We start from the raw sequence: 24,200 nt of genomic DNA, 5'->3' as shown, positions 1-24,200 counted from the left end.
TATTCTTGGGTGCAGAAACTTCTAATGTCTCTGTATAAACTGCGGGTCTAGGGTGGCAGATGCTTCTAAGGGAAAGTAAATTTTGAGAGATGGAAAATTTTAGAAAGGCAGCATTCAAGAAATCTGATTTTTTTTTATGTATATAAAGAGATTTTTTTATTGTATAAGTTTCAGTTGTACAGCTTTATAATTCGACATCTGTATATGCTACAAAGTGATCAAGCAATGTGATTTTAAAAGACAACTTGAAATTCCAGGACAAAGACGGAAATTAAGATGTAATCATAGAAAAACATGCATAAAGACTAAAAATTTTTTAAAGAACTCTGAGTTTTAAAATAATTCTTTTCCAGCTTCAAGCATGCTAGAAATGCTGGTAAGACAAGAAAAGGGAACATATGAAGATTTGTAACAAGGAAGCTGGAAAAATCAAGTTACATTAAAAGGGCCCTAAGATTACATGATTATCAGGGTCAGTACTGACTGAGATGTTTTGTGTCTGCTTTTTGCTTAAGAGAAGAGAACAGGAAATCTGTTAGGTGGCACATAGCCTGGAGATTCACCTAGACATGAGCAACCCTGCATCCTTCAGGCCCTGAGCTGCTCAGTTTCCTAGAGTCCATGGGGGGCTCCATGTCTTGGAATAGCACTTCTGTTGAAGGTACAAGCTGACAGCCAAAGCTAGCAGCCGGGAGCTGGAAGGGCCAAGGTTGTGTTCCAGGAATAGCTTATATGAGGACAAAAAATATCAGGAGGCATAAACTTTTCATGTGTTTCTGCGTTTCTTTTCTATTTTTATCTTGTTGTGTTTGTGCTAGTTTTTCTATTGTCTCTTGTAGGAGCCTAATCATGACAACGAGTACGATAAATCATAAGTCACTGTTGGTATTATTGTTTATATTAGCCTCCTGGATCACTTATACAGTTTTCCAAAACTCCACAAAGGTAGGAATTACTTTCTTTCTGTGTTTTACAAAAGTATATTTTTACTTGATACTTCACGTGTTCTAGGAAAGTCCCAACGACCAGACCTATAGATTGTAGTAGGGGAGTTTCAACAGCTTACACTACCTTTAAGAAACAAGGTACCTGATAGTCATTATGTAGTATAAGAGAGGATAATATTGTGTGTGGCCACACACATTCTTCCTTTGTCTCTTCTATATGTGTTACAACTCTCTTCTCTCAATGTTTAGCTCGTCTTTTCATCTTCTTTCAGGGGATTTTTTTTTTCTTTTCGTGAGGAAGATTGGCCCTGAGCTAACATCTGTTGCCAATCTTCCTCTTTTTGCTTGAGGAAGATTGTTGCTGAGCTAACATCTGTGCCCATCTTCCTCTATTTTGTATGTGGGATGCCACCACAGCATGGCTTGATGAGTGGTATAGATCTGCGCCCAGGATCCGAATCCACAAACCCCGGCCCACCAAAGTGGAGCTCACAAACTTAACCACTCTGCCACCAGGCTGGCCCCAAAGGGAATTTCTGAACAACAGAATATTTTTATGGTTGTATAGTAAAACTTATCTGTCTTTTTTACAGTTAATTCTTGTTAAGTATTAAGAAACCCTTCCCTACTCTAAAGTCAGATTATTTATCTAAATCCGGATTTTTTTTTTTTTTTGCTGATTTTTCTCGTATTTCCGTATGGAGCATCACTTTCTCAGCTCTTTTTATTTTGTAGTTCTTTCTTTCCAAGCTGATTTATCATGTCATTTTTGTTGTATATCAAAATTTCTAATAAGTACGGGTCCCTTTCTGGGCTTTTGTTCTATTCCATTGATCAATTTGTCTTCCCTGTAGCAGTACCACATTGCTGTAATTAACAGAGCTTCGTAATTAGTCTTGAAAACTTGCAGGTCAAGTTACCATTGCTTAATCTACTTCAGAAAGTTCTTGGGCAGTCTTGGCCTTTTACTTTCTCAAGTGTTTTAGAGTCAGCCTGTCAAATTTGATGAAAAATCCTACTTAAATTATATGTGCATTATATTAACCATGTAGATCGAATTAGAAAAACTGACGTTTATAGTATTATTTTGCTGTTTAGCAACATGTCATAGCTCTCCATTTGTTTAGGTCTTCTCCAAGATCTTTCAGTAAATTTATAATGTTTGCATACAGGTCTTACACATCTTTTGTTAGATTTATGCCTAAGTACTTTATCATTTATTGTTGCTATTGTAAATAGTGTCCTTTTAAATACATTTTCTAATTGCTTGTTGCTGGTGTAGAGGAATGCAATTGACTTTTGCATATTGAATAGCAAGATTTTACTTTCCAAGATCTCTACTTGACCCATTATCTTATGGATGCAATATCATCTAGCATCTGTCTGAGGATAGAAAGTATACTTGTTCTAAAGGTTTGTTTTCTTTTTCTATTAATTCTGTTCCCTTGGGTGTCTTCTCTTTATTGAACTTGATACCTCTCTTTCATGAGTTGCCTTCCATAAAAATTTTTGCTAAGTCTTGCTTGTGTGTCCACCATTATACTTGAGATTCTGTGGTGGCCAGTCTGGAGAGCTGTTATCTGTTTTCACCAGCATGTTTGTAGCATAGCTACAGAAAATGCTGCAGAGCAATACGTGCTCCCCGCTTGTTTAAGCTGTTGCCAAGCACACAGGTCCTACCCTACCTCTCCAACTTACATATCTATAGTTTTTACTTGCACCTAAGTACAGAAGTCCCGGTTTCTAGCTGCCTGGCCCAGGCACAGGTGGGGAATTAGGGAGGGCTCAACCCACCTGGTTTGTCCCGCTGTGGGCTACCCCTCTACCTCTCTTACTCCAGTTACCAACCTCCTCCAGGTTTCTAGTTGTCCTGAAATGGCTTCCATCTTTTGCAGAACCCTCATTTACGTGAATTTGGAGCCAAGGTTTTCTTCCTTGATCTAATCTCATCTGCCTTTCATTTTTCAGGGGATTCCTTATTAGTTCTGGTCCAATTAAGGCATCTCTTCCTATTTCCCAGAACAGTTAGAAATATTTAAAGCACTTTTTTTTTGTTTTTTATAGGATTTTATGGTGGGAAATCAAGACTATAATATGTGCTTAGTCCATCTTGAACCAGAATTCTCCTGTTATATTTCTACCAAAAAATTTTGTGCACAGAATATTATTCTACCATACTAAAAATCACTTATAATTTTCACTTGAAGTTGTAGCAATTTAAAAATATTTGATAATGTACTGTGATGGGTCAAAGACATTACTAAGATAATGTTCAGATCCGCTGGGTCCTTACTCATTTTTTATCTAGTGCCTGTAGCAACTACTAAGAGAGGTTTTTAAGTTTCTAATTATGATTGTGATTTTTCTATTTCTCCCTTTAGATTTTCAATTTTTGTTTCACACTTAAATACATATATGTGTAGGCACATACACATTTATGATTGCTGTGTTTTCTGACTCATTGACCCTTCTATCATTATGAACTGTCCATGTTTATTTTTGGTAATACTCTTTGTCTTGAAGTCTCCTTTAATATTATTATTAGCATTTTTATGCTTACATGGTATATCATTTTCCATTCATTTACTTTCAACCCACAGATATCTTTATACTTAAACTACATTCTCTATAGAGAGCAAACAGTTGGGTCTTGCTTTTTTATCTCTGCCTTTTAATAGAGTGTTCAGTCTACTTACTTTTAAAGACATTATTAATATGAGTGGATTTAGGGCCACCATTTTGCTATTTGTTTTCTGTTTGGCCCCTCCATTTTTCGTTCTTCTGTTCCACTTTTCCTGCCTTATTTTAGGTTAATTGAATTTTTTTTTAATTTCCTTTTAGTTTCTCTATTATTCTTAGAGCTCTAAGTTGTGTGTGTGTGTGTGTGTGTGTGTGTGTGTGTAAGATTAGCCCTGAGCTAACATCCAGTGCCAACCTTCCTCAGCAAAAAGAGGAAGGCTGGCCCTGGGCTAACATCTGTGCCCATCCTCCTCTACTTTATATGGGGCACTGCCACAGCATGGCTGGACAAGCAGTGCATGGGTCCGTGCCCAGCATCTAAACCTGTGAACCCTGGGCCACCAAAGCAGAGCACGTGAACTTAACTCTGTGACACTAGGCTGGCCCTTAAGTTGTTTTTTCAAAAGTGGTTTCTCTAGGGATGACAATACACAGTCTTAACTTTTAGAGTTAATATTGTGCTACTTCATGTAATCTGTAATAACGTTTTAGCCATTTAGTTCCATTTATTTCCCACCCCATTCTTTATGCTATAGCTGACATGTTATTATAACATTATAGTTCTTAATTTAAATAATTATATGCATTTTAAAGAAATTAGGAGATAAACACAGAATATTTTATATTTATCTATATAGTTACCATTTCTGGTGTTTTCATTTCTTCCTGAAGATCTATCTATGCTGCTGTCTGGTGTCATTTCACTTCAGCTTGAAGAACTTCAATTAGCACTTCTTATAATGCGAGTCCAGTGCTGTCCCTCCTTCCAAGTCACAACTCCCCTCCAGTGTCTGTCTGCTTGTGGTCGCTCTCCAGTGCTTTTAGAGAGGATTTTTTTTTTTCTGGTCTAGAATTTATCATTGTTATCTTCAGAAGAGTTAGTCCAATATAAACTACTCTGCCTTTATGGGAAATTCTAAGATACTACAATGATTAATATTATTACTGTTTTATTATTTGACATGCTAAGATTTTTTTAATGAAAACATTTTTATTTATCAAATAATAGAGACAGTAATAACAAACACTTAGTATGTGCCAGGTACCATTGTAAATGCTTTTCATGTGTTAGCCCATTAATCCTCACAATAACATATGAGGTGTTTATTTTTATGACCCAATTTTTAGATGATAAAACTGATACACAGAGAAGTTAAGGAACTTAACCAAGGTTGCACAGCTAGTCAGTGACAAAGTCAGGTTTTAATCCCAGGCAAATACCTCTAAAAATGAGCTACCCAGTGTTGTGAGCATGAGGTAAGACTAGAATTCTCATTCACTGCTTGTTTAGGTGCAAACTGGCACATTTCTTGAAAACAATTTCACAGCATGTATTAAGATCTTTAACAACGTTCACCACTTTTGACCAATAATTCTATTTCTGAGTTCTCAGCAAATAACCTGAACTATAAAGAAAGACTTATACAAAAGGTGTTTTTTACAGAATTATAAGTAATAGAGAAAAGCTGAATGCAACTGTCCAAAAAGATGGAAATAGGTGAAATATTAAGCTATATCAATAGGCTGGAATATTATGTGGGCCTTTGAGGTAAGATGGAGAGTTTTTTTTGTTAATTGATATTTTAATAGTTTATAACATTGTGAAATTTTGGGTTGTACATTTTTGTTTGTCCACCACCATATATATGTCTCCCTTCACCCCTTGTGCCCACCCCCCACCCCCATTGCCCCTGGTAACCACAATACAGTTTTCTCTGTCCATGTGTTGGTTTATATTCCACATATGAGTGAGATCATACAGTGTTTGTCTTTCTCTTTCTGGCTTATTTCACTTAACATAATACCCTCCAGGCCCATCCATGTTGTTGCAAATGGGACGATTTTGCCTTTTTTTATGGCTGAGTAGTATTCCATTGTATATATATATACCACATCTTCTTGATCCAATCATCAGTTGAGGGACACTTAGGTTGCTTCCACTTCTTGGCTATAGTGAATAATGCTGCAATGAACATAGGGGTGCATAAGCCTCTTTGGATTGTTGATTTCAGGTTCATTGGATAGATTCTCAGGAGTGGGATAGCTGGATCATAGGGTATTTCTATTGGGTATTTCTATTTTTAATTCTTTGAGGAATCTCCATACCGTTTTCCATAGAGGCTGCACCAGTTTGCATTCCCACCAGCTGTGTATGAGGGTTCCTGTTTCTCCACATCCTCTCCAACATTTGTTGTTTTTTTGTCTTGGTGATTATAGCCATTCTAATGGGCGTGGGGTGGTATCTTAGTGTTGTTTTGATTTGCGTTTCCCTGATGATTAGTGATGTTGAACATCTTTTCATGTGCCTATTGGCCATCTGTATATCTTCTTTGGAGAAGTGTATGTTCATTTCCTCTGCCCATTTTTTGATTGGGTTGTTTGTTTTTTTGTTGTTCAGTTGTGTGAGTTCTTTATATATTATGGAGATTAACCCCTTGTCAGATATATGTTTTGCAAATATTTTCTCCCAGTGGTGGGTTGTCTGTTCATCTTGATTCTGGTTTCATTTGTCTTGTAGAAGCTCTTTAATTTGATAAAGTCCCACTTTCTTATTTTTCCTTTAGTTTCCCTAGTCTGGGTAGGCATGTCATCTGAAAAGATTCCTTTATGACCAATGTCAAATAGTGTGTTGCCTATATTTTCTTCTATGAGTTTTATAGTTTCAGGTCTCACCTTCAGGTCTTTGATCCATTTTGAGTTAATTTTTGTGAATGGTGATAGCAGATGGTCCACTTTCATTCTTTTGCATGTGGCTGTCCAGTTTTCCCAACACCATTTATTGAAGAAACGTTCCTTTCTCCATTGTATGTTCTTAGCTCCTCTGTTGAAAATTAGCTGTCCGTATATGTGTGGTTTTATTTCTGGGCTTTCACTTCTGTTCCATTGATCTATGTGTCTGTTTTTGTACCAGTACCATGCTGTTTTGATTACTATTGCTTTGTAGTATGTTTTGAAGTCAGGGATTGTGATGCCTCCAGCTTTGTTCTTTCTTCTTAGGATTGCTTTAGCTATTTGGGGTCTTTTGTTGCCACATATGAATTTTAGTATTCTTTCTTCTATTTCCGTGAAGAATGTCATTGGGATTCTGATTGGGATTGCATTGAATCTGTAGATTGCTTTAGGTAATATAGACATTTTAACTATGTTTATTCTTCCAATCCATGTGCATGGGATGTCTCTCCATTTCTTTATGTCATCATCGATTTCTTTCAATAATGTTTTATAGTTCTCATTGTATGGGTCTTTCACCTCCTTGGTAAGATTTATTCCTAGGTTTTTTATTCTTTTTGATGCAATTGTAAAAGGTATTATCTTTTTTAGCTCTCTTTCTGTTAGTTCGTTATTAGCATACAGAAATGCAACTGATTTTTGTAGATTGATTTTGTACCCTGCAACTTTGCTGTAGTTGTTGATTTTTTGTAATAGTTTTCCAATGGATTCTTTAGGGTTTTCTATATATAAAATCATGTCATCAGCAAATAGTGAGAGTTTCACTTCTTTGTTGCCTATTTGGATTCCTTTTATTCCTTTTTCTTGCCTAATTGCTGTCGCCAAAACCTCCAGTACTATGTTGAATAGGAGTGGTAGGAGTGGGCAGCCCTGCCTCGTTCCTATTCTCAGAGGAATGGCTTTCAGTCTTTCCCCGTTGAGTACGATGTTGGCTGTGGGTTTGTCATAGTCTTTATTATGTTGAGGTACTTTCCTTCTATACCCATTTTGTTGAGAGTTTTTATCATAAATGGATGTTGGATCTTGTCAAATGCCTTCTCTGCATCTATTGAGATGACCATGTGGTTTTTATTCTTTGTTTTGTTGATGCGGTGTATCATGTTGATTGATTTGTGGATGTTGAACCATCCCTGCGTCCCTGCTATAAATCCCACTTGATCATGGTGTATGATCTTTCTAATGTATTGCTGTATTCGGTTTGCCAATATTTTGTTGAGGATTTTTGCATCTATGTTCATCAGCAATATTGGCCTGTAATTTTCCTTCTTTGTATTGTCTTTGCCTGGCTTTGGTATCAGGGTGATGTTGGCCTCGTAGAATGAGTTAGGAAGTGTTCCATCTTTCTCTATTTTTTGGAATAGTTTGAGAAGGATGGGTATTAAATCTTCTTTGAATGTTTGGTAAAATTCACCAGAGAAGCCATCTCGTCCTAGACTTTTATTTTTTGGGAGGTTTTTGATTACTATTTCAATCTTTTTACTTGTGATTGGTCTATTCAGCTTCTCCATTTCTTCTTGGTTCAATTCTGGGAGGTTGTATGAGTCTAAGAATTTATCCATTTCTTCTAGATTGTCCAATTTGTTGGCATATAATTTCTCATAGTATTCTCTTATAATCCTTTGTACTTCTGTGGTATCAGTTGTAATTTCTCCTCTTTCATTTCTAATTTTATTTATTTGAGACTTTTCTCTTTTTTTCTCAGTATGTCTGGTAAGGGTTTGTCAATTTTCTTTATCTTCTCAAAGAATCAACTCTTTGTTTCATTAATCATTTCTACTGTTTTTTTGGTCTCAATTTCATTTATTTCTGCTCTGGCTTTTATTATTTCTCTCCTTCTGCTGACTTTGGGCTTTGTTTGTTCTTCTTTTTCTAGTTCTGTTAGTTGTAATTTAAGGTTGCTTATTTGGGCTTTTTTTGTTTGTTAAGGTGGGCCTGTATTGCTATGAGTTTCCCTCTCAGGACCACTTTTGCTGCATCCCATATGATTTGGTATGGCATATTTTCATTTTTGTTTGTTTCCAGATAGTTTGTGATTTCTCCTTTAATTTCATCAATGATCCATTGGTTGTTCAGTAGCATGTTGTTTAATCTCCACATTTTTGTCACTTTCCCAGTTTTCTTTTCGTGGTTGATTTCCAGTCTCATAGCATTATGGTCTGAAAAGATGCCTGTTATGATTTCAATCTTCTTAAATTTATTGAGGCTTGCTTTGTTTCCCAACATATGGTCTATCCTTGAGAATGTTCAATGCACGCTTGGGAAGAATGTGTAGTCAGCTGTTTTTGGATGGAGTACTCCATGTATGTCTACTAGGTCCATCTCGTCCATTTGTCATTTAAGTCCACTATTTCTTTATTGACTTTTTGTCTGGATGATCTATCCATTGATGTAAGTGGGGTATTAAGATCCCCTACTATTATTGTGTTGTTCTTAATGTCTCCTTTTAGGTTTGTTAACAGTTTCTTTATGTACTTTGGTGCTCCTATGTTGGGTGCATGTATATTTATAAGTGATAGGTCTTCTTGGCGGAGTGTCCCTTTTATCATTATATATTTCCCTTCTTTGTCTCTCTTAACCTGTTTTATCTTGAAGTCTACTTTGTCTGATATAAGTATGGCAACACCTGCTTTCTTTTGTTTGCCATTAGCTTGGAGTATTGCCTTCCATCCTTTCACTCTGAGCCTGTGCTTGTCTTTAGAGCTGAGATGTGTTTCCTGGAGGCAACGTATTGTTGGGTCTTGCTTTTTAATCCATCCTGCCACTCTGTATCTTTTGATTGGAGAATTCAATCCATTTAAATTTAGGGTAATTATCGACATATGAGAGCTTAATGTTGCTGTTTTGTCACTTATTTTCCAGTTCTTTTGCACTTCCTTTGTTTCTTGTTCCATTTGTTTTGGCCTGCCAATTCAATTTGATTGTTCTGTCTTATGACTCTTCTAGTTTTCTGTTTGTTTATCATATGTGATTTTGTTTTGATTATTTGTTTAGTGGTTACCTTGAGGTTTGTATAAAAAATCTTGTGTATGAGATAGTCCATTATCTGATGGCCTCCTGTTTCCTTATACTAAGTCAATTCAATCACTTTCCTCTTCCCCTTCTAAGTCATTCTTGTTATACCTTATTCTATCTTGCGCCGTGGGTGTGTGTTTACCGTGAGGAGGTTATATTTATTTTTGTTGAATTCCTTCCTTTGATCTTTGATTTTGGTATTTAAGTGGTTGCTAACCTATTCCAGTAAAGATCCACTATTTTTCTGATTTTGTCTACCTATTTTTCTCCTTGCTCCAAGCTTTGTATTCCCTTTCTTTTCTGTTTTTCAGGCCTGAGGGCCTTCTTGAGTATTTCTTGTAGTGGGGTCTCATTGCCATGAACTCCCTTAGCTTTTGTTTATCTGGGAAAGTTACTATTTCTCCATCACATTTGAAGGATATTTTTGCTGGATAGAGTACTCTTGGCTGAAAGATTTTGTCTTTCAGTATTTTGAATATATCATTCCAGTCTCCCCTAGCCTGTAAAGTTTCTGTTGAGAAATCTGCTGAGAGCCTGATGGGAGTTCCTTTGTACATTATTTTTTGTTTTTGTCTAGCTGCCCTTAATAATTATTTCTTTGTCATTGACTTTAGCCAGTCTTACCACTACATGTCGTGGAGTGGGCCTTTTCCTGTTGACGTATTTAGGCTACCTATTGGCTTCACTTACTGGTATTTCCTGCTCCCTCCCCAGATTTGGGAAGTTCTCAGCTATTATTTCCTTGAATAGGCTCTCTGTTCCTCTTTCCCTCTCTTCTCTCTCAGGAATACCTATAATTCTTATGTTGCATTTCCTAAAACAGTCAGATATTTCTCGGAGACTTTCTTCATTTCTTTTTAGTCTTAGTTCTCTCTCCTCTTCCATCTGGAGCATATCTGTATTCCTATCCTCTATAATGCTAATTCTTTCCTCCATATTGTCAGCTCTGTTCTTTAAAGATTCCAGATTCTCCTTTATCTCCTCCATTGTGTTCTTCATCTCCATCAGTACTGATTGGTTTTTCTTTATGATTTCAATCTCTTTTGTGAAGAAACTCCTAATCTCATTGAATTGTTTGTCCGTGTTATCTCGTATTTTGTTGAGTTTTTTTATGATAGCTATTTTGAAATCTCTGTCATTTAGGTTATGGATTTCTGTGTCTTCAGGGTTGGTTTCTGGGTGCTTGTCATTTTCCTTCTGGTCTGGTGATTTCATGTACCTTTGCATTGTGGTTCCTGTATTGGCTTTATTTTTCCTCATCCCGGAGATATCTGGTTGCAATTTCCACTCACCGCTACCATGTAGGGGTTAAGGGCTGTGTAATCTGAGCCCCCTGTGCTCTGCCCCGGCTGCTCACTGTGATCCACCGGCTACTTGCTCTGGTCTGGTCAGCTGAGCTGCAGTGTATGGCATGCAGGGAGGGGGGGTGGGCTCTCTCTTTTGCCCCCTGGGTCCCTGGTGTGGGGAGCGTCTCGCTCGCCCCTCGTTATCCACTCTCCTGGGGTGCTCAGATGTTGATGGCACCCCTGCAGCAGTTCTGAGTCCTTTATGTGGGAGTTTCCCACTGGCTGAGAGAGCCCGAAGAGCTACGGTTTCCCCACAGAGGGCTGCCCCTCCCCCCTCTCTGGGAGCCGTGTGGACTGGGATTGCTGATCTGATGGGGAGGGAGAGGAGTTCTCCTTACCTCTCCCCACTTCCTCTGGGGGTCCAGCACGTTTCACTCTCAGATGTGCAGCAGTGTGGATCTTTCAGATCTTGCTTTTTGCTGTCTAGGAGTCTATTGTTGGTCTGTGACTGTTCCTTTTGTTGTATCTTATCGGGGGAAGAGTTTATGGGAAAGCTCAATCCACCATGACGCTGATGTCACTCCTGGAGAGTTTTTAACAACACTGTTTTTTAAAAAGTCAAAATTCATTGGTAAATATTCAATTTGTTCACAATGATGCCAAATAGTATACGAAGAATGAGAGAAAAGTCACCAAAATGTTAGCAGTAGTTATCAATGGTTGGCATTATTGTGACTGATTTTTATTTCCTATACAGTTTCAGCATTCTCTCATTTTTAATAATAAATCAGTGTTATTTTATAATTAGAAAATAAATATGTACTTTTATAAACCTATGTTTCTTATCTCCTAAGTTAGCTAAAACAATCTGAAAAATACTAATAAATATCATAGAATGTTTAAGCAAAGTGTAAAAGGTGAAATAGAAAAAATAATCATATTTTACATAAAAGCCCCATGCAGTTTGAACATTTTTTTAAGGATTTTTTTTAAATGACTGAATTCTAGTTTTAAGATAAAAAATAATAGAACAATAAACACTTGTTCTCTGCTGTGCAGTTAAAAAACACTTCTCATTTGGTGTTCATAATTGCCCAGTAAAGGTATATTTTATCATCACCACTTTAAGGAAGAAGATTCTCAGGCTCTTTGGGGTTAAATGGCTCTCCAAAATAAATTAGCCAAGGAGAAGTGAAATTCTACCACCAAATTTAAGGAAAATCATTTTGTCTATGAAACATATATGATAATAAAATCTCAATATCATTTTACTTTAATTTTCGTACCTCCCATCGTTCTATAAAATATAGAAGTTGGCTAACCTACCAAAAGTTATTATATTAAATAGGAACATTTTCTATGCTCTCTATTGTATTCCTTGTCATTTCAGTTATGGACTGCACTCAAGTTGCCCATCTCCCTCCATCACTGGAATGACATCATGAAGTCCTCACATCCTGAAGCACCACTGAATCCAGTAGTTTCACCAACTGAGACTGAGCTAAGAATAAAGAAAATCATGGAAGAACTAAACCAATTGGTCCCACCCAGACCCTTCACCCACATGAACACTACCACCAGTGCCACACACAGCAGAGCCACCATCCTCAACCCTCAAGATACATACTGCAAAGGGGATCAGCTAGACATCCTGCTGGAGGTGAGGGACCACTTAGGACGGAGGAAAAAATATGGTGGGGATTTCCTGCGGGCCAGGATGTCCTCCCCAACTCTGAAGGCAGGTGCTTCAGGAAAGGTGACAGACTTCAACAATGGTACCTACCTTGTCAGCTTCACTCTGTTCTGGGAGGGCCAGGTCTCTCTCTCTCTTCTGCTCATTCATCCCAGTGAAGGAGTGTCGGCTCTCTGGAGGGCAAGAAACCAAGGCTATGACAGGGTGATCTTCACAGGCCAGTTTGCCAGTGGCACCTCCCATGTCAATACTGATTGTGCTCTAGTTTTAAACTCAAGTGCTGAACTGTGCCGGTACCTGGATGCTCAAGACCAAGAAGCCTTCTACTGCATGAAGCCTCCACACGTGCCCTGTGCTGCACTCACCCACATGCGTTCCAAAAACAAAGAAGTTTCTTATCTTAGCAAACAAGAAAGGAGCCTCTTTGAAAGGTAAATAATTACTTCTGGATACTGCCTGGGAAAATACGGTAATTATTTGGCATATATGATGATGCAAAGGAAAGTGCTATGAGTATACCAACTTTGGAACTCGCTGAAGAGCCATTTTAGAAAAGATCTGTGAATTCATTTGCGGACAGTGCCCACTCTCCAGTAGCCCCTAAACTTTTTGGATATTTAACCCTTATCATTGAAACAAAAAATAGAAACAGAATAAAAATTAAAAGAGGATGAGAAATATATATGTGTGTATATGTATGTGCCCTAATATACTCTTTCTGCATCTCAATAAATTACCTTGCACATCTTCTGGGTATCTGTACCCCTTAAACTAACAAGCAAAGAAATGAAAATTTAGTAAGTGGCCTGGAACTATGGGCACAGTAGTCAATTATTATCACAAAGAAATAACTGAAGCAATAGATAATGTGGCTTCTTATGTTTTCTGCTCTTCGGGGCCAGCTGCAGATTAATCTCTGTATTTGTCTCTTTAAGGTCAAATGTGGGTGTAGAGATTATGGACAACTTTGATGCCATTAGTGTCTCCAAATGCAACAGTAAGTTCTCCCTGTGTTTGATGTGTGGTTCTTAATATTAGACCCATTTAAAGGGTTTCTTCCTTCTGCTGGACTTGTTCACTATTATCAGTCCTATTGGTGCTGCTCATCCGACTTGTCTATGGTGGGCCAAGGTACCAGTTACCTAAGTGAATAAACGATTGAAATCACTAGGATATCATAAACCTGTTTTAGTAACAGAACTCTCATCATCAATCTATTTATCAGGCAATAGATTACCTACCCATCTAATACAATAAGCTTCAAATGTCAAAACTCTCTCCCAATTTACACCTAGGTCTTTACCCCCCACACCACCACCATCAGCACTTCCCACATCACTACGAGACTGAGAATCACCATCTAGAGATTTCCAACTTGCCATCTAGAAGTGGATTCATTACAATTTCCCCCTCTTGGTCTTTGCCACCTTTCAAACCATTTTAACATATAAAATAGCACTTCTACACTTATATTTATTGATTTCTCTTCAATCTCTTTGGCTCCAAACATCCTAGGAAATCCCTATCTAAAATGATTTAAGGAAAGAGCTTTTGTGTCTCTCTAAGTTCAGCATTGACAGCTTGCTAATTGCTAATAAACTTGTTCACACTGAAGTGTAAATATGTACCTAGAGGGAGAAATGGCATTTTTCATCCAGGATACACAAGTACACTTATACTAGTTGTTAAAATAAGAACTACTTCCTTTGCTTGGTGAATAATCACTGCCCCAAGCCTGCCAAGGGCTTCACCAGCCTAGCCACCTCAGCCCCTCAGATTCCCAGACTCTCCACAAAGCAGTAACTAACAGGTTAATACCTGGCCCTCTTGGACCTCCAGGACACTACTCCAGCTATAGCCATATCCATAAGGGCTGTTCAGGTGCCAAACCAAACCAGTTGTTAATTTTTTTTATATCACCCTGCATGTAATTCAAAGGATTTACAGTTTGATGGTGGCATTTAAGACACTATGACAGAGTGTGACAAACTTGGGGGTAAAGTGGGCTAAAATGATAGAATAATTGAGTTTTCACTACTAAGCAAGAATTGATTCCTACTTATATAGGAAGGCAAACAAATACCTAAATTTTACCCAGAAGGCGTTTTTTTTTTCTGGGAGCAAACATGTTCTCTATAATGAACATTAATGGGTATCATTTAGAAAATTCATATCAGAGAAAAATTTTACTGAACAATAAGTATCCCATTAAGAGGATGAGGCTTCAATAAGGCTTTTCTACCACCCTCATGCACTATTAAGAAGATACTTAGAAAAGACAGTAGGTTCTTAATACATACTCATGGATAATGTGATATTTTCAAGGATCCTATCTTGCTGATTCTTTAGCAGAAAAAACAGTTCCAACGAAGAAGAAATGCAAGTTTGGAATGGCATCCGCAATCCCCAGTGGACATGTCTGGAAAGACACATGGAATCCTGTCTCCTGTAGTTTGGCTCCAATCGAAATGAAAGAATGCCTAAGGGGAAAATTCATATATCTAATGGGAGATTCCACGATCCGCCAGTGGATGGAATACTTCAAAAGCAGTATCAACAGTATGCTTCAGTCTAAACTCTTACTCATATCCCTTTCAGAAACTTCTTTTTCATTTCAAGGGGAGAAAGAAATATGGGAAATGCCTCTCTTTTTTTCGTATTTCTTAATCACAACCCACAAAAGCTTCACAAGATATCGTTGTCTTTGCTTTAAAAGAACACATTTATCTGATTGGGAGGGAGCCAGTGTAGAAAAAGGTTTATTACATCCTTAATCTGTGCATAATTCACACTTCACTATTTACCCAGCATGCTTGTAAAAATCACTGATGGAGCTGAAGATAATTTCATATACTATATTGTCCACCTTCTGCCGTTGGCATTATGTTTAAGGGTGTGGATTCTAGATCCAGATGGCCTGGGACCAAATCTGGCTTCTCCATGTCCTATCTGGGTGACTTTGGGCAAGTTATATAACCATTGTGTCCCTTAGTTTCCTCATCTGAAAAATGGAGATGAAAATGGTACCTACCTGGTAAAATGAGGTAATATATACAATGCATTTAGAATACTGTTTGCTACATAGTAAGTTCTCTTTGGTGTAAGCTATCATCTCTATTATCATTACATGAAAGGACAGATGCCAGGAGCAAGGTGATGACTTGTCAGGTAGGCGTAATGGTTAAAAGCATGGTCTTTGGAGTCTAACAGACTTAGGCTGTGCCACTTAGAAGCCATGACCTTGGGCATGTTACTTATTTTCTCTGCCTCATTTTCCTCATCAGTCAACTAGGAATAATAATAGTATCTGGTCCTTGTTATGAATATTAAATGAGGTAATGAGTATAAAATATTTAACGCATTGCAAGCCACATAGGCACATAGAGAGTGCCAAACAACAGTGTATTGCAATTATTATCATTAGTTACTGTCAGAGTTGGGGCTAGAATTCTAGTCCAGTTGCTCTTTTTACTAAATCAAGAATGCACTAATAAAAACTCAGAATCCATTAGTAGATCTTAGTACTCTAACCTGGAAAACCATCACCGGCTGCCACCTGTGTGCTGGGCCCTGGTTCTTATCACTGGGGACAGTGCACCAGGTATAGCTCCACTCTGGCCTTCCTGACATGATGCTGCTCTTGTGATCTCAAGCTTAGAGCATAAGCTGATCCTTGCATTAGAAAGGGAAAATCAGTAGGGCCTTGGCTCCAAGCTATAAGTAGAATTCCTAACAGAAAGAGAGAGTTTTAAATTATGACCTCTGATAAACGACTGAACTCCTCTAGACCTCAGCTTCCTCTTCTATAAAATTAAGGTTCTGGGGCCAGCCTGGTAGTGTAGTGGTTAACTTCATGTGCTCTGCTTCAGCGGCCAGGGTTTGCAGATTCAGATACCAGGTGCGGACCTACGCACCACACATCAAGCCACGCTGTGGCAGGCATCTCACATACAAAATAGAGGAAGATGGGCATGGATGTTAGCCCAGGGCCAATCTTCCTCAGCAAAAAAAAAAGAGGAGGATTAGCTACAGATGTTAGCTCAGGCCTAATCTCCCCCACCAAAAAAAAAATGAAAAATAAAATTAAGGTTCTGATGATAACCTTTAGCATCACATCCTATAACAGAGGGTCTCTTAGGTTATAGAAAGTACTGACTTACTGAGTTATTACGATCTTTGACCAATCTCTTAAGTTGTGGTAGCAAAACATCTGTTGCACGTTTTGTTAAAAGTTAAATTCTATGGCCGTGGTGTGCTTTGGAAAAGGAAATTGAAGTAAGTTGGCAGAAGAACAAAGAAAATAATTCTGCCATTTTCCTCCAACCAACCCTCCAGCATCTCCATTTTCAAACCTCACTGGATTAAGACTTTAAATGTAGCCCTTTACTTCTATTGTCACAAAGCATTAATGATCCTTTTCTACATATTTTTCTCAGAAGTTCTAACTACAGAGCAGCTGGCCTTGATAGTCTGATAAGGGTCTAATTAATATGATGAAAAATGGAAGGACTTCCTTTTATTCTATTCATATTATACTTATTTTCAAAAGTTTTAAGACTGGGTAGACTACTTTCACAAGAATTGGGAAGAACTTCAAGTTTAAGCACAGATTCTGTCACTAACTAGCTGGATAATCTTGAGCAGGTCATACAATCTCTTGGTTTTCTTTTCTGTAACATGGCAATTAAATATGTATATGCATGCATAAATACATATATGAAGAGCTTTGAGGTGAATGAATATATCAGTCCAAATAAATGTTTTTTAAACTGTAAAGTCCTTCACAAATAAATAGTAATACTATTATTATAGATGCTGTACTCAGTACCATTCCATGCATAGGTAATGGAAACACAGAAGTATAGAATATAATTCCAGTCTTAAGGGAACTTAGAGAGTATTTGGGGAAATAGGTTTACTTATTTTTTTGAAATGTAAAGATATCAGTTAGAACTTTTCCCTATCCTCAAATGAGCTTAGTCTACAGTTAACAAAATGTACAAGGATAATACCTACAAAACTGACTACATCATCCTCCAATGAAGTTGTCTCAAGGCTTACCATCCCCAGTCCATTTGGTTCTACATGGTTCTACAAGGGGACATATATACTTTATTATTTGTGTAACACTCTTGATTGTTCTAATAATTTTTAAAACTATTCCCTGATTTAAACCTATAATAAATAAGCCATGATTAACTTATTCAATCATAAACACCAAAGCTTTTCTTCTATCTTTATGATCTTTGTAACTTTATTCTCCTTTCATTTTGGGATTGCCTATTTGTCATCAGCACTGAAGTCAGTGGATCTGCACGAATTTGGAAAATTTCAACACCAACTTGCTGTGGACTTGGATAGGAATATCAACATCCAGTGGCAAAAACATGCTTACCCCTTGATTGGATCATTGACTTATTCAGTCAAAGAGATTGAGTACCTCGCCCGGGTCATTGACAGAACTGGAGGAGAAAAAAATACTATCATTGTTATTTCTCTGGGCCAGCATTTCAGACCCTTTCCCATTGATATTTTTATCCGAAGGGCCCTCAATGTCCACAAAGCTGTTCAGCGTCTTCTTCTGAGAAGCCCAGATACTATGGTAATCGTCAAGGCAGAAAATATCAGAGAGATGAACACTGACGTGGAGAGATTTGGTGACTTTCATGGTTACATCCAATATCTTGCCATAAAGGACATTTTCAGGGATCTCAATGTGGGCATCATTGATGCCTGGGACATAACAATTGCATATGGCACAAATAATGTCCACCCACCTCAATCTGTAGTCAGAAATCAGATTAATATATTGTTAAACTATATTTGCTAGATAACACATATCTCTGAAATTCATTCACTTCATTAAAAACATTTATTAAGGGGCCGGCCTGGTTTCATAGTGGTTAAGTTCGCCCGCTCCGCTTCGGCAGCCTGGGGTTCACGCGTTCAGATCCCCAGTGCAGACCTACACACCGCTTATCAACCCGTGCTGTGGCAGTCGTCCCACATATAAAGTAGAGGAAGAAGGGCATGAATGTTAGCCCAGGGCCAATCTTCCTCAGCAAAAAGAGGAGGATTGGCAACAGATGTTAGCTCAGGGCTAATCTTCCTCACCAAAAAAAAACCACATTTATTAAGTGTTTGCTGTGATGCCAGATGCTGTGTTTGGCTCTGAACTCCCAATTAGCAGGAGATAATCTGCACTATTGCTGATCCATAAACCACCAATTCAACCAAATCAGTTATTTTTAATTTGGGCTTCCATTTAAAAATAAAAATATTCATGAAAAGGACCTACCCTTCTTAATCAGAGCCATGCCACTCTTCACAAATGGGGAGTCAAGACACCTAATGGTTAAAAGTTCTGCTCTCTGATGCATGGAAATTCAGGGCAATAAAGTCATCATAAAATAAATATGTGGAGAAAGCAGTTCCATTTCCTTATTTCTACCACTAAAGATAAGCTCAAGGTGATTTCCAAGTGGAAAGAGAAGTCGTGTGAGGCAATCCTCCCAGCCCACAGTCCTGGAGGAGCGGCAGAAGTCCAAGGAAGGCCCCCTGGATCCTGAAAACCTCTGACTTTTCTCTCCCTATAGGAACTCCCACTGCAAGGAGCTAATCCAGTCTATAGACCTTATCCTTCAGGAATATAGGATAACACAGGTAAAAGCACAGTGCACTAGAACTCAGGGAGCTGGGCTTCAGTCCTTTTGTTGCAGTAATTTTCTAACTTTGGATAAGTCACTTCAGCTCTCTGGGCCTTGGTTTCCCAAATGAAGGGGTTAGCCTAAGATTCATGATTTTCAAACCTTGCTCTGTGCAGCTCTGGGTGCCATAGGTAATACGTCAGGTACTGCCTGGAGGGATAGGAGTTAGGAGAGGTGCCTGGTGGGTGGGGTACAAGTTCTGCCACACCACTCCAGCCAAAATATTAGCCATTTTTATTATATGTGTGTTGGGCTTCTGAGTGAGCTTTTGGTTTGAAAAAAGTTCCGCTGTTTAAACATGTTTGAAAACCATTAAGCAGATAATCAACAACATTGGTTTGTATAATCTACACATGTAGGTTAATATTTTAATCATTCTTACTTGCATTTTAGTAGGCCTTCCTGAAACTTGACCAAACAAGAATGATTGATATGAGAATTTCAGTTGAATAGGGCAATATTATTATTATAAAGCAATTTGGCATCATATTCTTCCTTAACTTTTCCCTCTAAACTATGCCCCAGATATCACTGGGCCCCTGACCTACTCTTGTTGTGTCTAGGAAAAAGCAATTATAATAGAAACATCTTAAATATATTTACCCAGTTTCCTTTGGGCAAGGGATAATAAATTTTCTACTCATTTGCCTATGAACCACGGTTCATAGTTCAGTGCCCAGTAAACACTCAGATGGTCAAAAATATTTATTAAGTCCCTATCATGTGCCAGGAACTGTTCTAGTCTTTAGGGATACAGTGATCAAAATAACACATGAATTCTCTGCCATCAAAGAATTTACATTGTGGTAAAGAAAAAAAATAAACAAAAGATATAAAATAATTCCATACTGCTAAAGTAGTATGAACAAAGTATATAATAAGGTAATATGATGGAGAGTGACATGGTAGTGACGGCGGTGACAAGATAGAACAGTTAGGGAAGGCCTCTTAGAAGAGAAGGCATCTCAAGTGAGATCAAAACAATGGAAAGGAGGCACCCATGAGACAAAGTAAAGACAGAAATCCTAGAGAAAGAATGGCAAGTGCAAAACCCCTGAGACATGATGGAGCTTGGTTTATTTAAAAAACAGGAGACCACTATGCCTGGAGTATTGTCAATGAGGGAAATATGGAGGGAGACGTTAGAGAGGAAGGCAGGGACCAGATCATCGTGGCCTCGTAGCCTATGGCAAGGAGTATGAATTTTATCCTAATTACAATGGGAAGGCAGTTGGAGGAGGGAAAATAGAAGAAAGGGAAGGAAAGAGAGGGAGAGAAGGAAGAAGTGTGACAGGACTCTCTCTATGTTTTCCTCCTGCCTCCTTGGAGACCCCTTCCCACTCTCCTTTGCCAATTCCACCTCTACCACTTGGCGTCTAAAGTTGGAACACCCTGGGGTTCAGTCCTACCCACCTGCTTTGCTCCATCTATACTCTCATTCTGGGTGATATCCATCCTGTGGTTTAAAAACCACTTATAATTTCGACAACTTCTAAATATTTGTCTCCAGCTCTGGTCTCTCCACTGAGTTTAGTACTTGCATATGCAACTGCCTACTTAACTCTCCATTTACGTATCTAGGAGGCATTGCAAACTCAACATGATCAAAGTAGAATTCTTGATTTATATTCCAAAACACATTTATTTATCCCTAGTCTTCTCCAATTCAAAAAAACACTAGCAAAATCCATAGAGTAATCAGAAGCTATCCTTGATTCACCCATTTCTCTTACGCATCTCAAAGTCCTGCCATATTTTCTTACAATGTGTGTAGACAATCTGTCTCTTCTTCTCTACTTCCATTGCTGCCATCCTTATCCAAGCTATACCACCTCTGAGGCAATAACTGGTCTTTCTGCTTATAATCTTGAAACTTCTACAAGTTATTCCCTATACAACATGCAGATTGATCTTTTAAAAATGTAAATCAGATTATTTCACATCCTTAGATAAAATCTTTCAATGGCTTCTAAATTCCTTTCCATGACCCTTAAGCCTCTCTTTCTTCTAAGTTCAGTCTCAGGTCAAGTGTCTCCTGAGAGATAATTCTTCCTGACCACACAAGCTAGAAGCAGATCTCTCCATCTCTCTATTAATTAGCTACTTCACCATGTTCTCTTTTCATTTGACTATGTATCACTATCCAAAATAATCTCAAGTTAGTTGTATATGTGACTTTTGCATGTTTTACCCAACGCTAGATTTATCTAAGCTCCCTAACTATAAGGGCCTTATTTTGTTCACCAGATGCTTTGTCCACAGCATCTAGAACAATGCCCAGAATATATTAATGGTTCAGTCTGTATGTGTTAAATAAAATTAAGACTCCTTTTACATTTGCCAGGAAGGAAGCTAGATGCAATAGTAGCTAATAGCTACCTCTTTGGAATTAGAGAGACGTTTATGTATAAAATGACATGGCATGTAGTAAAGACATGTTCTCTTTCAGGAGAATACATCTGTGATATGACAGAAAGGCTCCAAGATTCATCAAATCTGCAAAAGCCCACGAGATGTGTATCACAAAATATTTTGATGTTGTAGCTCAGAAATGAAGAATTTGGGAACAGAGATTGTATTTTTCATCATTACTTATTGACGACTGCAGCTTTAAAAGAGAAAGGAGAATATAGACATATGTTTTTAGCTGTACTACTCTTTGTGTTACCAGGAAAAGTTTGCTCTCTTGGAACATGGACAACAATATTGATACAAGTGGCTCAAGAAAAAGGCTTGGCATGCTTAGAAAAACAAGAAAGAATAAGATTTGGTCCCTGCTCAGAACGTAGTCATAATTCAACCAAAAGGACAAACTTGTATAAAAATAACTTACCAATGAAACCAGGGGTCCACCAGCATAGCCTAAACTTCCGTATCTCACACTAAATTAAGCTTTAAAAGTGGCCCTTTAATGGGTTTTCTACTTCCAGAACTAGGTAAGGATCATATTGACTATATATTCCTGCCCTCAATCCATTGTCCAAGCTGTTCCTTTTTAATGAAGAACATCCTTTCTGGCTTTCTCCAATGAAAGAGAGTTCAGTCATCCTTCAAGTCCCAGGTCCATATAGGCATATTCAACCACTCCCTGTTCTGTGTACTCATAGCACTATTTCCATATGACTATAATGTTATATTGTGTTAGAAATAATTCTACATGTGTCTGTCAACATAGATAACACTGAAACTAAATCAGACATTTGATGAGAGCAAGAAATACATCTTTATCACTTGTAAACAATCCCAGACCTTCAGAGCTCTGAGACTACATGGATTCCCAGTGATTTCCAAGTTTGCAACTGCAGGCATGCAATAAATGATCGAGACTAATAAATAAATCAATGAGTGAATAAATAAGTATCCTATTTGACTCATGTGGGGAGAAAGCAAATTTTCAGATAAAGCTTCCTTAGAGATAAAGGATTAATGACAGAAAATATGACTCATTCCCTTATTTGTCCTCATCTGTACTGCCTCTTGTATTGAATATCTGTTGTTTCTGTCCTCACCAATACTCCTACTTCTAGTAACATAGGCCCTCTTTTCCTGAAGAACTGCACCTTCTTTACTTTATATCATATTAGTAGGACTGTCAATAATGTGATTCTGCCTCTTTTTGGATCCTACTTGTCCATCAAGGCATTCTAACCCTGCATAAGAGATTGGTCGTAGCAGAGTCTATTGGAATTGTTGTTTTTGTTTTTTTCTGTGACTTAATATAAATTCTATGGATATGGGTCTCTCTCATTGTGAGTTCTTGAACACTGAAGACCATATATGGAGGAAGGGAAGTCAAGATGATGGCATAGGCAGACTCTGAACTCACCTCCTCCCGTGGACACAGCCAATTTACAACTACTCGTGGAAAAATTACCCCTGAGACAGAACTGAAAACTGGATAAGAGGAACTTCTGCAACAAAGGACAATCCTAACTGAGGTAGAAGAGGAAGAAACTCCCTTCTGGAGAGGAAAAACGCCACCTTCACAAGCCACAGCGCTTCACCGCCGACCGGGAGCAGCTCACAGGTACACAGCCCTCCCTGGAGGCGCGGGGCCCTGAGTCGGGATCGCCCCCGCTGTGGGCATTTTGTGGACCCAGCACAATCGAGACGAGTGACATAATATCTGACTTTGCCTGCTACTAAACATTGGGGAGTACCCCCAGAAAAGCCGGTTCACAAAGACATTAAAACCGGCTCTCATAGGGCCCACGTGCAAACTCACCCGTTTCAGAAAGCAACCTAAAGTCACCAGAAAGAAAGGTGCACAAAGCTTTGGTGAAAAGAGACTCACCTAATAGGCCCTGAGTGCATCTCAGTGAGGGGTGAGACCTCTCCAGGGACTGGGACATTGGCGGCGGCCATTGTTGTGGCCTAGTGTGGGCATGCTGACACAGACGCCATTGGAATTCTCCCTGAGGCCTGCTAGCCCAGGGTCTGCCCCACCCACTAGAGCACCGATTTAATCCAGCTCAGCCAGGGCAGGCAGCCCACCCTAGAGACTGGCCCCACCCAACAACAAGCCCTCAGGCAACTTGTGGGCCTGCATAGATTGGTGACTGGATTCTCTGCAGCTTGGCAACTGAGCCGACTTCAGTGGGGCAGGGTGTGCACAAGGAGCGGGTGGAGAGTGTGGGGCGGCGATGGAGTGTGTGGGGCTCCCGCCGTGGAGAGACTGGGTCCACTTTGGGAGGTCGGGGTGCATACACGGGGCAGGACTGTGTTGACTGTGTGTGTGGACCTGTGGGCAGCAGGGCTTGTCAGCTGCAAAAGACTTGTGCTTCTGAAAGACCCACATAGGGGGTTTGCCCCACCTTCCGAAGCCTGAAACAATTGGGTGCTCCTGTGCCTGAGGCCAGCCCCACCCAGCTGCAATCCTCAGAGAATTGACAAGAGACCTAAAGGCTGGAGGCTTATAGCAATTGTAAGGCCCTGAGCCTAACAACCTGCCACGCTGGGGGCCTACTCACTTAAAAGAAATACTGCAACACAAATGTGGTATTAGAACTTGCAGCCAACTGTGCTGGGGCTCCCCACACCTGATAAAGAGACTGAAGGGCCTACAACAACTACAAGCAGCTGAGAA

General features: G+C 38.8%; 1 protein-coding gene and 1 long non-coding RNA gene across 5 annotated transcripts in view; one reads left to right on the top strand and one right to left on the bottom strand.

Moving 5' to 3' along the window:
• LOC147916690 (uncharacterized) overlaps positions 1-23,490 on the bottom strand; it is a 37,070-nt gene extending 13,580 nt beyond the window's left edge. Inside the window, exons 1-3 of one of the 3 annotated variants that reach the window (XR_015552727.1) lie at positions 23,409-23,490; positions 12,498-12,580; positions 11,113-11,317 (exon numbers count right to left, since the gene is read on the bottom strand). This is a non-coding gene — a long non-coding RNA (uncharacterized LOC147916690). The remainder of the gene's footprint in view (positions 1-11,112; positions 11,318-12,497; positions 12,581-23,408) is intronic. The other 2 variants (XR_015552726.1, XR_015552728.1) reach the window with 2 other exon arrangements.
• On the top strand, positions 844-18,237 carry LOC101407860 (NXPE family member 4). Of its 2 annotated transcripts, none has more exons than XM_014785141.2 (5): positions 844-945; positions 12,105-12,838; positions 13,343-13,404; positions 14,760-14,966; positions 17,702-18,237. In XM_014785141.2, exons 1-5 carry the CDS (start codon positions 850-852, stop codon positions 18,235-18,237), a joined length of 1,635 nt encoding a protein of 544 aa, XP_014640627.2. In that variant the 5' UTR covers positions 844-849. The 2 variants fall into 2 exon arrangements, with proteins under 2 accessions (XP_014640627.2, XP_087289842.1); XM_087433716.1 differs by having other exon boundaries at positions 14,757-14,966.
• Positions 23,491-24,200: the final 710 nt, after the last annotated feature.

This window comes from Ceratotherium simum, chromosome 7, assembly GCF_057802395.1.
Source record: "Ceratotherium simum simum isolate JZ-2026a chromosome 7, ASM5780239v1, whole genome shotgun sequence".
Lineage (NCBI taxonomy): Eukaryota > Metazoa > Chordata > Mammalia > Perissodactyla > Rhinocerotidae > Ceratotherium > Ceratotherium simum.
The sequence above is the reverse complement of the archived record's forward strand: the minus strand, read 5'-3'. Positions and strand labels throughout refer to the sequence as shown.